Source organism: Acanthaster planci, linkage group LG13 (genome assembly GCF_054643075.1).
Source record: "Acanthaster planci isolate LZ-2023a linkage group LG13, COTS_SCS, whole genome shotgun sequence".
Taxonomy (NCBI): Eukaryota; Metazoa; Echinodermata; class Asteroidea; order Valvatida; family Acanthasteridae; genus Acanthaster; species Acanthaster planci.
In genome coordinates, this window is record NC_141789.1 from 8,271,710 (window position 1) to 8,286,062 (window position 14,353).

The 14,353-nt window shown below is 38.9% G+C and overlaps 1 protein-coding gene across 1 annotated transcript in view; it reads right to left on the reverse strand.

Moving 5' to 3' along the window:
- Window positions 1–14,353, reverse strand: part of fanci (FA complementation group I) — an 89,975-nt gene that overhangs the window by 37,785 nt on the left and 37,837 nt on the right. Inside the window, 5 exon segments of the mRNA XM_087144693.1 lie at window positions 561–722; window positions 6,021–6,142; window positions 6,904–7,095; window positions 7,572–7,742; window positions 13,229–13,357. Of these exon segments, the coding sequence (XP_087000819.1) occupies window positions 561–722; window positions 6,021–6,142; window positions 6,904–7,095; window positions 7,572–7,742; window positions 13,229–13,357 (776 nt within the window).

The window sequence follows — 14,353 nt, forward strand, 5'->3', positions numbered from 1 at the left end:
TCCAGACCCTTGAATAGTTGATGGTAGCATCTTAATGCACTGTTTGATACACAAGGTTATTTCAACATCTTTGTAACAAGTCTGATGAGGATATGCTTTTTAAAAGTACAACTAAACAAAGTCCTGACTTTAAAAAAATGAAAAAATGTCTTTGGAATTTGAGTAAAACTTTAAACTTCCACAAATATCACAAGTTAGCATGAATGATGTTTTAGTTTTCATAAAGACAGGAATCTAGGTTTAATTAGGAAATTATTGATCATTGTTTCAGCCATCATAGATGTCACTGTCCATTCACATAGCACACACGTCAAATCAATGGTGTTTTCTCCATATGCCATTATTTTGCCACTAACTGCCATTCCTTACATCAGGTTGACTGCAACTTTTCAAAGACAAAAACTTCACCAGAGATCTCAAAAAAGTTTCACTGAGGCCAAAAAAATTGAACACCTATGACACTTGACATTTTAACCCTTGGCTCATCTGATTGATGGACTAGGACATCCATGAGGCAGACTGACTACTGACTATACCACTTTGTTGGACCAAGGACTTACCTGAATAGTGCCTCCATCATGGAAGCAACAAACTTGATGGAGAGAAGGCTACGTGTTGCCTTGTGACTGGCTTTGCTCTTTTGGCTGCTCTTCTCTTTCAGTATCTCAGCCAAACTGTGGTACTTGGTGAAGAGTTTCAGTAACAGCTCACCATGTGCAGTGCTGATAAGGAAACATCAAACTACTTAGGAGCTTACAGCATGGTCCAAGGAGAAAAATCCCAGACAAACCCATAAGTCAGCTTGGTAGCTCAACTATTCAAAGGCTTTCTGCAAAACTGCTGATAATGCACAGTTTTACTAATAACAGTCTCGGAAGCCTTCTTACCTTTTTCAATCCTGGGCTATTTGTAAATCCTACGAATGTAGAAATACTTGTTTTGTTGTGCTTGTTATCTACATGTATCTGGCTTTATGTTTGTCATTGCGGCTACATATTGTTGTTATGCCCACCTTATTGTTAAAGAGGCACAAGGTATTAATGTCTTTTTATTCTCTTTTCCCATATTTTGAAACAGCTCTGTAATCAGGCAGTTCTGGGTTCAAGTTACACTCAGAATTTTTTCTCAATATTGTAACATTTTGTTATGTCAGTGCAAACATGTTGTAACTGCATATTTTGTGAAATTGTTTTTTTTTCTAAAATTTGATTCAGATTTACCGAATTCGGATTTATCTCCAAGGCTTTCAGTGCATTTTTTATTTACCCAGTTGAGATTTTCGCTGGAGTAGTCTAAAATTTACAGGTAAATTTATTGAAAAATATTGCGTAATTATGTATCTTTATTAATTATGTGCCTTCGCATTCATGCTGAATGTCATATCTCAGTACACTCCACACAAAGTCCCATACGGCATGTATAGTCGTGTTTGTGTAAAATGTCAAATCTCAAAATTCATTGAAATTCATATTTTCCAGAAAAGCAAAATAAAATTGTATTAATGTTTTCCCCCTTTTCAAGGTAACTGATCACAATTCAAAACTAATCCCAAATCGTTCAAGTTTATAAATAAAAATGTGTCTAAATAGAAAATACAAGAAACAAACGTAAACTTTGTGGAAAATACAATACAGTATAAATGACCATTTGCCACTGATTCAGGTGCTACATGAATATCCAACGACAAGCTTTAGTCAGATGAAGGATATGTCACTCAAACCCAAGATGATATACTGGTAGGGCTTTGACAGTAATATTTTTGACTTAAATGAGATTTATCTATGTCCTCAGTAATGGGCCATCACGGTGGGTTAAAGCAAAAACATTGTATCTTAACAAGTAATGACATTCTGACCAGATTATGTGTAGAGGAGCAGAAAATGAGTTGAGATTTTTGTACAATAACATGTACTTTATAACCCATCTTTCTTTTAAGGTGTACCCCCTCCTCCCTATAAGTGTCCAACCTACCCCTATTGTTTATGCTGGCCCCAATTTCCTGTACAGTTATGCATTACTTTCATAATATAGAGGTCATTCAGCAGACCATCTCCATACAGACAAGACATTTCCTTGCTCCATTCTCCAACCCATCCACTCATTACAAGTGTCTGCTCCATTTTTGGTTTCCTAGTCTTTTCTTCTTTTTGAGAAGTCAACATTTAATTGATTTTTTAAAAAGTCTTTGTTTTTCTTTCAAAGTAAATTGCAACCTAATCGTTAGAACAAGGTTTTTCTTAAGTGAGCAATTTTCTGCCGCATATGCATAGCATGTCGTTTAAGAAAAACCAGTTATGTTGATCTTGTTCCTTTCAAAGTTCATTTGCATAACAGGGGTGGATCTGAAAATTTTTGGAGGGGGGTGTCAGGCTGAAGTTTGTTTTTAATATATAACTTTTGCAGACAAGTGGAAATGATGATGAAACATTCATATATGATATACAAGTACATTGTTCACAATGTTATTGGTATGCTTACTTGAATCCTTTCATTATTCTATTCCTTTTTACCTTTTTTTTTGTCTAAGAGTGTGTGTGGTTGAATCCCCCTCCTCGGATCTGCACTTGTATAAAGTAAACAAGATGCCAAAGCCTAATCCTGCGATTAATTGGGCAAACAAATTTACCGTGAGGCCACAAACCTATTTATGTATTTTTATCAAAACTACTGTACTCAAAAGCAAGACACAATGTTTTTGCATGACGATTTATTTTTAGACGGTAAAAACATAACGAAACAAGGAATTACACACTTTCTTTGTCATGTTTACATAAAAAGACAATTACTATCTCATGATTAGTGTGAGAAGCTGTGTAGTTGGTTGTTATACAAAGTGTGGGCAGTGACGAGTGAAGCAGAGTGTGGCTACATAAGGCACTGGAATGATGAAAGGTTTATTTGTAGTCACCACACCGCACAGTCCGTTTTTCTTCATTTTCAGAGAGAGGTAACTCTTAATAACTTTATAAGACATTAGCATTCTTTTGCAAAAACTAAGAAACAAACCCTGGAGCGTGTCATGCTTGATCACCATCAAGGGTCAGATAGGAATTTTCCTGAATTTTTCCCATATATTATGGGATCAGGTTTTATCTCTGTTCTTTTGGCTGTCTCAGGGTGTTGAGACTTTTTGCATTTAAATCAGAAGATGATGAGATATATCTATATAAATTTGAAATTGTTCCTATTTTGTGCAGCTTCAATGTAAACAGCATTTTAAACACTCACAGAGAAGCTTCACAAAGAGCGTGGGTGACAGTTACCACTGCAAGAATAAAACAGTTTTGAAATACAAATGCATTTTCCTTTTATTTGTATTCGATGAAAATGATTTGTCGGGGCTGAGATTATACATTTCCTTTTAAAGTTGGCATTGTTAACAACTTATCAAACTAATACAATGCATTTCATAATTTGGCTGTAATAATAACTGTATCAAACATTGCAGTATTTCAATGCATCTTGGAAATCCCTAGCTCTCTCCCCCAGTGTTTGGGCTGGCTGTGTCTGTGTCCTCTTGGGGAACAGGACAGAAGAAAGAAGGAGGCAAACCTAAAAACATCATGTCATGGAATATTAACAGTGGCTTCTGAAACTTGCTATGGGAATTCAAATTACCATTTTTTCTTTTTTAACCTGTGTTATTTGTGGTAGATGTATTTGCTCCAGTTTGTGCACAGGTTCATTAGCATGGACACCCTCTCAGATATCACAATGTTGGAGCATTGATTGTTTTACTCCTCAGTAGCAATGTCCAACACATTAAGCACATGTAAATTGCGGTGCTCACCTTTGACAACCAATTAGAAAGCTGTAACTTATGCAGGAGCACTGTTGACATTTTGGTAAAATGCATTATTCCAGTAGCTTGCAGTGACGAACTTCACAGTATTTTTTTTGTTTTACAGAGTTGCAATACACGTTGGGCAGGGCAAAAAATTCATTCAAGTTCATTAACTTCACAGTACATATAAGTGTACACATTGGCTCAATGCTTTCAAAAGGGTTAAACAATCCGAGAGCTTCAAGATTTCTCTTCATATTCACAGAAAAATTACAACTACGTATTTAATACCATCAGGTGCGTGTGAACATAACATGTGACATGTTATATACATGCGCAGTGTTAATCCAATGTAATGTTTTCTAAGTATGGCGCAGCCAATACGCGTCACGAAAATTTGATATCCGAAACACCAGGGCACATGTCAATCTGTAGGAAGTGACATCATTTACGAGATATGTACTGTGGGAGTAAATTACATATACATGTATGGTGCTTACTTCGTGTGTTGACTGGCCCAATCTATGCTTACAATTAAGATGAAGATAGGTGTAAATAATTCCAAACAAAGTGGTGGACAACTAGGATGAGGTTAAGTATATGTATAACCACATGTTAATTAAACTGGACATGCGACAATGGTATAATACATGTACATTGTCATAATGGTGTGATATTGTATGTTACCTTGTTGACAGAATGGGCCTACTGGTATTAGTGCACCAATATTAAAGCGACTGAAAAAAATGCTTCCAAAACAGCAAATGAATTTTTAGACTAACTTAATTCGTTTTTGATTGGTGTGAATAAATAAGTAATTCCATGCTGTTGCTAATGACAACCAGTGTCCCTTGTGTGTTATTTAATTCTTGTATCAGTTAGTTATCCTTTTACATCAAGAACTTAAACATCAGCCAACTTTACTGGCAGATGGGAGGAGCAATAAGGGAATGACACCTCCAAAAGAAGCAAGAAATGTTTTATTAAAAAATGATGAAATAACAGTTTTGTGTGTGTCATTTCTATTTCTTCTGAAATCGTGTAAAAAGCCTATGAATTAGCCTCACCCCTAAAGAAAGCTTTTAAGAGTAAACATAAAATAAAATAAATTATATCCCAATTTTTGGGCTGGTAAGTAACTCCCAACCCCAGAAAAGTTGGTCTGGGATTCACCTTTGGCCACTCTGTCCCACAGGATGTGTAAATTGTCCAACAATTTTCTTTGATAATTTACACAGAGGAATTCTAAAAATTTTCCGGCAATTTTTATTCAAAGAAAGGAGTAATGCATGTAACCCACAGAAGTCTGACTAGTCCACGGAAGACGAAGGCTCTGTGTGGTACCCTGACTAAGTGTTATGGCCAGTTGTCATAGCAGGCATTGGCTCAAGACTGTAGCAAAGATGTTACAATGAGAAATGTCAGACACAAACTTTGCACAAATTACTCTCAATAGAGAGTCAGCACTTCAGGTTTCCAATCTACATGTAGCTTTGAGAAGTAGCCACAGTGCAGATCTTGACTTTCAACCAAAATACCACCACACCCTTGTGCTCTTTTGCTTAGAAGTGGTTAAGAGGAACAGTTCCTTCTGCGAAATTTTCCTAACTTTGTTACAAGCAGTCTGCCATAAGAATTTTAAGCAACTGGCCCACTATAGGAGAGTCAGCTTATGCACAGCATTATGCATTTACATGTACAGTGTAAATATGTTCCACATTGGAGTGACTTGGACTGGAAACGTTGACAGTTGTCCTGCTTTCTCACCTCGCATAACAGAACTCCTTTTTCTTCACCACATCTCAAAATTTTGTACGGAATTATTCAGTAGGATTTTTGTTACTCATTTTAACTAAAGAGGAGTGAACATTCTATAGTCATTCTACACCACCTTTGCAGAGGTATTTTCCAGCATGTCATTGGTGTTTCTGCCACGGCAACACCTTTTGGGATTCATCTGAACTTTAATTATTACAACGTCTTTGTGCTTTGTCGTTGTCATCTTTGTTATTTTGTCTTTGTGTGTTACTTAAACAGGACAGAAACAGTAGGCATGGTGTACGTGTAGGCTAGAAGCCTGATGTACACTAAGTTAAGTCTAGCACTCTGCACTTATCATACAGTCCATGTGGATCTCTGGGCCCTGTCCAGCATGGACACTTTTACTGTGGATAAGTGTGTACTATTTTTGTCTATACTAAACTTCCACGACAGTCAACTTTAGTTTCTGCCTTACCTGTAATCAGTGTCAGTGAGGTTGTATTCCATGAGCACTTCATACACACCTAAGACTAAGATGGCAGAGATGGTATTTTTGACTCCCACTGTACCAGCCTGGGAGAAGTCAGCAGACTTGTCCTAGTGGGAGAAAATTGATATGGAAATGACTATGACAGTCAGTCAGTTAAAATGGAAGGAATGAACAGAAAAGCTCTCTGAACATTCACAGGGTCTGTGTTTGAAAATAAAATATATATGAGCACCATTTTATATGAAATATGATCTGGTGAGAATCACTTAATATCAAGCTGTGCACAATTCACCCAAAACTTACATGCAATAATAACCATAAGTATCATGAAAAACAAAACACAGGATTTTTTATTCCAGGAGGCAAGACTTAATGAAACTAAACTTCCAACTAAAATCTCTTAAACTGGCTCTTCATTCGGGCAAGTAAGAACTGGCAAACATGGAAATGCTGGCAATCCGAAACTTCCAAATCTTTGCAGATATAAATCAGATGCAAGAACTTTTTTTCAATTGATGAGATGTATCCAAATCCATAACACTGCTTCTGACACTTCACAAGTAAAACTACCAGGAAACAAAGTCATCTGTAAGTTTGTGGGCACATTCCGAGCAATGTTCAAGCATTCAAAACAAAGTAGCCACATCAACATAATAATGATAACAAGCTCAAGGCCAGGTAGTGGTAATCACATTGTTTCCCTTTGGCAATTTGATATGGTTTAGTGCTACCATGGTCATCCTTCCTGATTACGGTGATTATTCTTTAATGCAATGCAACTTAATCATAAGTGCTATCCCCAAAATACACCCTCAGCAAAGAGAAATTGTGCCAGCAAGGATCAAATCAAATTGCTGAATAAACCTACCAATTCAAAATCTTCCAAGTCACATTTGATCATGCGTCGTGTGAGGGAATCAAACATCTCCTCTTGTAGTTCAATAAGGTTTTGCATGTGAGCTTCAGCCTCGTCATCTTCTGCCTCATCCTTGTCATTAGAGGGCTCAATCAGTTTCTTACATTGCAGAACACAATGGCACAATGACAGCAGCAGGTGTGACTTCCATCAAAAAAAGGGAGTAAATTTAGTATCTTATTTACAGCGACCCAGCATCAACAAAGAATAAGGACTATTGCTCTATTTAGAACATGATGTAATTTTTGTTAAAATAAACACATTGAAAATGCCAAATTCTGCAATGCACCATGTTTGTCTGAAAAGTCGAAGTATTAAAAGCATGGTTTGTTTCTTCAGAGTATGTACATGTCATTTCATAAAAATGGCAAAATATAGCTAAACTTCATCTATACTTAGTGATTGTCACTGTGCTTCCTTTAGTGCATGTACATTGTACATGATTAGAGTGAGTTCCATGAAAGTTTTGTATAATCATACAATATTCAAAACCAGTTGGCCTTCACATTCTTTACTTTTCTCAAGTCAGAGATTTCCACCAATGAAATGTGCCGTTCCATGAGAAATATTTCATATGGGGGATGAGGCATGTTGCGGGGAAGGGGGTGTGTGTTTCTTACCAATGGTTCTGTGAGGGAAATCTGATCTGCCTGTCTTACGATGCACTCGTTCAGCTTGATTGGTGGATGTTTGTCTTCATCAGTTTCATAGTACCGCATCCACTGCTTGCTTAACATGTCTACAATTGTATCTGATAACTTGGAGTTGTTGCGTAAGACTTCATACAAACCCTGACAAACAAAATTACACAAGCAATGATTGATGGTAGGGAAACTGATGGCTTGCATTCAACTGGCAGTGTAGTTGTGTTGAACAATAGTAACTGTACGACAAACTTTTTTATGGGGACAAATTTTTGTCACAACTCAGTCCCAAATTTCCTAGCAAGAGAAATTGTCCCCTGAATGTGGAGCTAACCAGGGCATACAACACAGAGATGGACAAGGCAGACACAGAATACTTCTCTGGCTCCAACTGTGAGGTGTAAGTACTCAACTTGATGGTAGAACTGTTTTGAAATAATGCTACATGTGGGTTTTACTTCAGATTTCAGCATCCTATCTACAATTTCTGTCCGTCAATTTTCCCTGTTGGTTTCAAAGTTGAAAACATGTCTGCAAATACATGTGGATCCTGCATGTATGTTAAAAGAACCAAAATGAATTTAAAAAATATGGTATCTACAGTAGAAAGGTAAATGTAATACGTAATAATCCATAGAAACTGTAAGTAGGTGGGCCCAATAGGATGACATGCTTTGTGTCTCATGATCTCGTGATTTTTACACTTGATTATCAGCAGGACTTATTACCTCCCAAATCTATTCCGTGATCATAGTCCCAGCGGCCAGGGATGAGGCTGGATGGTTGTGATAAGAAACTGCTTGATACTGCCTTGTAAGGCAGACTGTGAGTAATGCACATGTATATATTTAAGAGTTCAGATGGAGCACAACCATTTCATCCTCTTCCACAGATGAAAGTGATGTCAAGCTTGACACGAGAGTATCTAGGGAGAGAAATCTGGTTTTTGATAAGAAAATGTATCTTTGGGAATAAGCATACACTACCAGATTCCTTGTAAATGTGGTCTGGTTCCATTGGTAAGGTGTGGAGCTCGCCTCTTGGAGACACTATAGGACTGGAGACACCATAAATACTCAGACACAATCCTGTAGAGTTTGGCAACAATCCTAAGTTGGAGTTACTTTGTCTATAGCCAAGCTGAAAACTGTCCCAAGGCAGGTTGTTGTTCAGGTTTAAGCTAGAAGATTCCTTTGTCTAGATTAGGAAGCCCAGTTTGATTGTTAATTGGACTGTCTGCTGGAGGGCCTTAACTGTGTCCTAGCAAGTAGGGTCAACTATAAGCCAATCATCCAGGTTCATAAAAAGCTAGACATGTCTTTAACTCAAGAACGCTGCAACAACACTGGTGATTCTGGAGAAGACTCAAGGAGCAATGGTAGTCTGAATGGTAGGCAGCAAAAAAGGTGCACAGTTCCCTGGTACACAAACTGTTGGAACTTCTGATGATCCATGTCGATAGACACATGGAGGTTGGTGTTCTTGAAGTCAACAGAGGTTGCCATCAACCAATAGTCAGAGACTGGTGAAGAATTGAAAGTGTCTACATCCAGAAATGTTTCAGCCCTATGTGATAGTTGAGCGGTAGCAGGTTGACAATGGGTCTCCACTCCCAAAACTTCTTTGGGACGAGACACAATGTCGAGGTGAAATCGAAGGCAGTTTCTTGAGGGACTACCACAGGCATTCTGTTCCCTCAGAGAAAGGACTTCCCTCTCCAAAGCAGCCTGGCAAGTGGGATCCATGGGGGAGGGGGTTGCTGGTGAATACCAGTCAATACCCTGATGAAATTATCTTAAGAACCCTGTTGTCTGAAGTTATATGGAACCACTGGTAACTGAACTCTGAGAGGCGACCACCTCCTAGACTCAAGGGAAGGGGGAAGAGCACTTTGTAATCGTCAGAAGCCCTTCTTGGCTTGAGACCCCTGGGATTTAGGGGGCCAAACTATCTGGGAAGTCTGTCCCTTAATGTAGACCGATGAGATGAAGACTGGTCTGTGTCCTTCTTGGGTTGATAAAATGAACCCTGGTTGGAAGATTTATTTCTTGGTCTGTCCCTTGCAGTTGTATGTTAGGTGGTAGTAAAAGGGCACTTGGCCAAATGCAAAACACCTAATTTGTTTTCTGTCTTTAGACATTTGGCTTCCTGCACTATAGCCTTGCTAAAGTTGTCAAACAAATCACCCACACCAGAGGAAGATCCGTGGACCAAACTGATAGGAGGAACAAGCTGTTAAAGGCAATGAAGCCCCACGAGTCATCAAGAAAATGAAAAATCGGTACATTACTCACACTAGTCAAAAAGATTTTTATGATATAGAGCAAGAGCACTGGACAATAAAGGAAAAACAATGTTGTTTGCCTTATGACATACACGTAAATAATAATCTGAGGCTAAAAGTCTTTGCCTAATGCCTTGATATTAGCATCAAATAACTGAGGTGAGGATTTTCACATCTAAGCAGATCCTTGGCCTCTAAAGTGGAGGTTGGAAAATACTTTCAGCATCAGATTTGCTTCAATTAAACAACTGGCCTGCCAGACTGCTTTCTTGCTGGGGTTGTCTGTTTATCCTGCACCTGCTTTAAAGCCGAATTCATAATATCTCCACACATTCTATCAATTGGAAAAATGGTTGGATGTATGTGTGTCCTGGGAGCCAGAGGGTCGAGACTTGCTCAAACGAGATGGAGGGGGAAATTGAAAGAGCTAATCCGCTTCTGCAAAGTTAAACTCGTCTCTGGAAAATGGAGAGGCTATCCTCATCAGTGGATGGATTCGAATAGAGATATGCCTCTGAAAGTGATCTTGAATGGGTATGTACTCCTGTGCCTCAGTGGGGACCAGGCCTGGTCACAAGAAGAATGAGCTGAGCTCTAATGAATGGGACAGGCACGTGTGTAGCATCAGAAGGCACCTGCTGCAAAATGGCTAGGGGCCATTGTTATTCTACCATGTTGGATACATACTCTTTGATACACCATACCACTTTGGTACACGAATATGATTGATTCCCTACTTTATCTACAGTGAAAGTGAAATGCATGGAACCAATAAAGTGTGTTCCTCATGGACTGGATTTCCACCACAGAAATATAACTGTATGAGTTTTGCACCTATGTATAACCATGCTTTTGAAAAGTATCAGCAAACAAAGGGCAAAATGGTGGATGGCAGCATGTTCAATGCGCATTATACGCAACGCACTTACATGTACATTGCCTGCATTTGTTGACATGTTCTCCCAAAATACATTCACTTTATTACTCTTCAGTACTGCCATTTCTTCTTTTCAAATGTTGCAACTACATTGTTTTGAGTCTACATAAGCTAGATTAAGTAAACAGAGGATTTTCTTAACGAAAAATGGCTTCACAGAATTTTATGGCTGGAATTCTTGAACTTTGTCAATTCCCTATATATATACCTACATGTAGGGGCGAATTTGCCCATACACGTAGTTTCGATTTTAGTCGGATGCCATGCAGATCATGAAATATTCATGTAGTTTTGAATGCAATGTGGCAGTCTATGCTTTTATATGTCTGTGATTTCCACATGTAATTCAAATGACTCTGCTTAATACATTGCCCTATGTTGTCTATTTCGAATTGTACACCTGTATTGTGGTATACATGTATGGTGAGGGGAAAGTGCTGTATCCTTTGAAGGTTTTAAGCAATATTAGGGTTTCAGTGTTATTTCCCAAAATTTGATAAAGCCAGAATTCAAACAATGGTAGGAAGTCTGGTATCCCTTAGTTCGGTCCTCAAGATAAGGGAACTCATGTCCGAGAACCATTCATACACTGTATGAATTGCATGTCATGTACATATTGTTGCGGACCCGCAAATCCTGGAATTCTAGCGCCCCCTAGTTTACTCATTCTCGGTCCTTGCATTCCTCAGGATCTATTATGTAGCTCAGCTACGCATTATGGACATGTAGCAGAGACTCTAATTTTGTATTAAGTTATTCATGCTGTACTCTGGCGTGATTGCGTGTTCCTTCACTCCTTTATCCTTGTGTTTTCTCTGCTCAGTTTTGGCATGTCGAAATTCCCCTCCATGTGGCTGCGTGGTTGGGCGTGGTAAGGTTCCCTGAAATGCTAATGTTCAGAAACCTCAAACTTTGTAACTGTCAATCATTCGCCACAAATGACCGGGTAAGCACTTTCACGCACCCGGCTCTACACTTAGTACACGTGACTTCTTATTCTGTATTTTACCTTTTACACTTAGATTCTTGCACACGACTCTAGCAGGAAGTCATGTGACCCTTTGAGATGGAAGATTTTCATTAGTTGAGCTGTTCAGTGACGCTCACATTTTATTAATTCCTAAGCCTCTAGAATCCTATAAATAGAGCAGATTTCCCTTAGCTCCCTTATTGCGAGAGCAGAACCTAACGTAGTGCGGCGGTTGGACCCTTACCGAGAGAAGTGCGATAGTAACCATTCTTATGGTGAAGAAATGTAACCATATGAATGGCTGGCTAGCTTAGCTTGGACCAATGTGAGAGCGGTACGAATCAGCCCAGGGTGCTCGTGAGAGTCGTAGCGGCCCGTCACCGCTACGTCCAAACCGATTGCCGGGCGAGACAACCCCGTGTCCCTCGCCACCCATGTCCTGCTAACTAGCCCAGTCCTCCCCGTCTCTATGCTGAGCCAATGGTACACATGGTGGCGATCTTATCATTGCACTCAACTCATTGTGGTCTGAGCGGCAGTGCGGTCGGTACATACCGGCGCTGGCCCTGTCCAGCCCTTGCTAGTCACCGTGGTGGTCCGGGACAGCTCCCACCATGGCCCCGCCCGATGAGTGTAGCCTAGTTGTGCGATGCTACACACACGTACCGTACCCACTCCGTCTGATTTGCATTTCCAATGGTCCTGCCAAACCGTAGTTTAGTTACACTCGTATACAACTTCGCCTTTCTGTAACTTTCCTTTTTGTGTGTTGTATTATGTCAAGCTACACCTTCTTCAAACCCACATTGAACTTTGATGAAGAGAAGTGAGAGCAATAAACCAACCATACAGTTTGACTGTCACCCAAACCCCTTGTTTCACGTCCACCCTTTAATAAATTGTTGACCCCAAATATCACATGCCGTAGACACTATTAAAGTCCATGCTACCATCCACTTGATATTTAGGGAATGCAACAATATGTATATATGGGCGAAGTAAATTTATTATTTAATGTTAATTGCCAAAAACGTGGTGCATACATTTTGGCATGAGGAAATTGATTTGGTACCCCACCATCCATTTTTTTCAACAGATTTACATGATTAAGGCTGTTTGACTTTTGAGGCCCAAAAATGGAATTTTGGGGCAAATGAAAACTTTACAACCTACACAATAAAAAAAAATACAACTACATGTAGGATCCGCAGCTGTGATGTTCAAAAATTGATATGAATTTGCCGTAGGTTATCATTGAAAGCAATTGAAACAGTCTTTCACAAACTGCAGTTAGCCACTCTGGTAAAGTTCTCAAAATATTTTAAGATAAGGAATAGCCAACTAAAATATTGAACAGAGTTGAATTTTGTTATGAGTTCATCTCATGATTTCCTGGCAAAAGCAAGGTGGATACTCCACTTTCTAAAAAGCAATTCATGTACCTCATACAAGATGAGTCTAACATCACCTTGTTGAGTAAAGCAACGCCTCAGGTTGCCTAGTATCTCCAGACATACCATGGTCTCATAGTTGTTGACAGGGTGGCTTCTGGTGTGGATGTCAACCAATGTCTGTATTATTTAGATTAAAAAAAGGACAACCTTGTATTTATAAAGGTACAAAACAAGATTTATATATTAACCAAGTTATGTATTTATCTAGTTCCTATCTACCATAGCACCCATGCCGTCACTGTGAGAGTAGAAATCTTCCAAGTTGAAGCAAATGCTCATCTTCATGAACTATTGGATACTTTATCCATTAACGTTTGACAAAACTTTTATTGGTGAACACAACATTGTATGACCATAGAGGAAGGACACTGGAGTAGCAATAAGCCACTTGCGAGTTAAATTTGAATAAAATCTGGTACACTGAGTTATCTGATTGCAAATGAACGTAACAATTTGAATTCCCCAAACTAAAGACACTGTTGCTATACCTCATGATTTGGGGCAAGCTTTTGCATAGCGACCACCATCTCTGGAATAGACTGGTTCCTTTGTGCCCTTCTTTTCCATTGAGAACAGTGTTTTGTTGCAAGGCGTCTCTCATATAACTAAGGAAAAGCTTTCCCCAAATCATGAGGTATAGCAACAGTGGCTATAGTATGGAGAATTCCAATTGTTATGTTCACTTGAATTTAAAGAACTCAGTGTACCAGGCTATTCAAATTTAACTCGCAAACGGCTTATTCTGGCTCAATGATCGTCGAGGCCAAGTCAGACAAATAATAGAATACATTCCAAAAATGCCCAATTACTACCTGCATCTCAGCTAGACAAGCGGGACCAATAATTTCCTTGCAATACTTGTGTTTTGCTTGCAATCAAATACAAATAAATGCTGTGACTAGGAAATAGAGAGAGAAAAATCCCTGATATTAGACCTACCTTTGCCACCGTGAATAACTTTTTTAAAATTTTGATACACTGTTCCATCACCCATGTAAATTTGTAATTTTTTTCTCCTCCCTCCAACACATCAGTTTTCAAAAAGGTGCCAATTTGGCTAAAGATGGCAAACAAAATGTTGACCACTACTGGGAAGCTAAGTACACAAGGAAC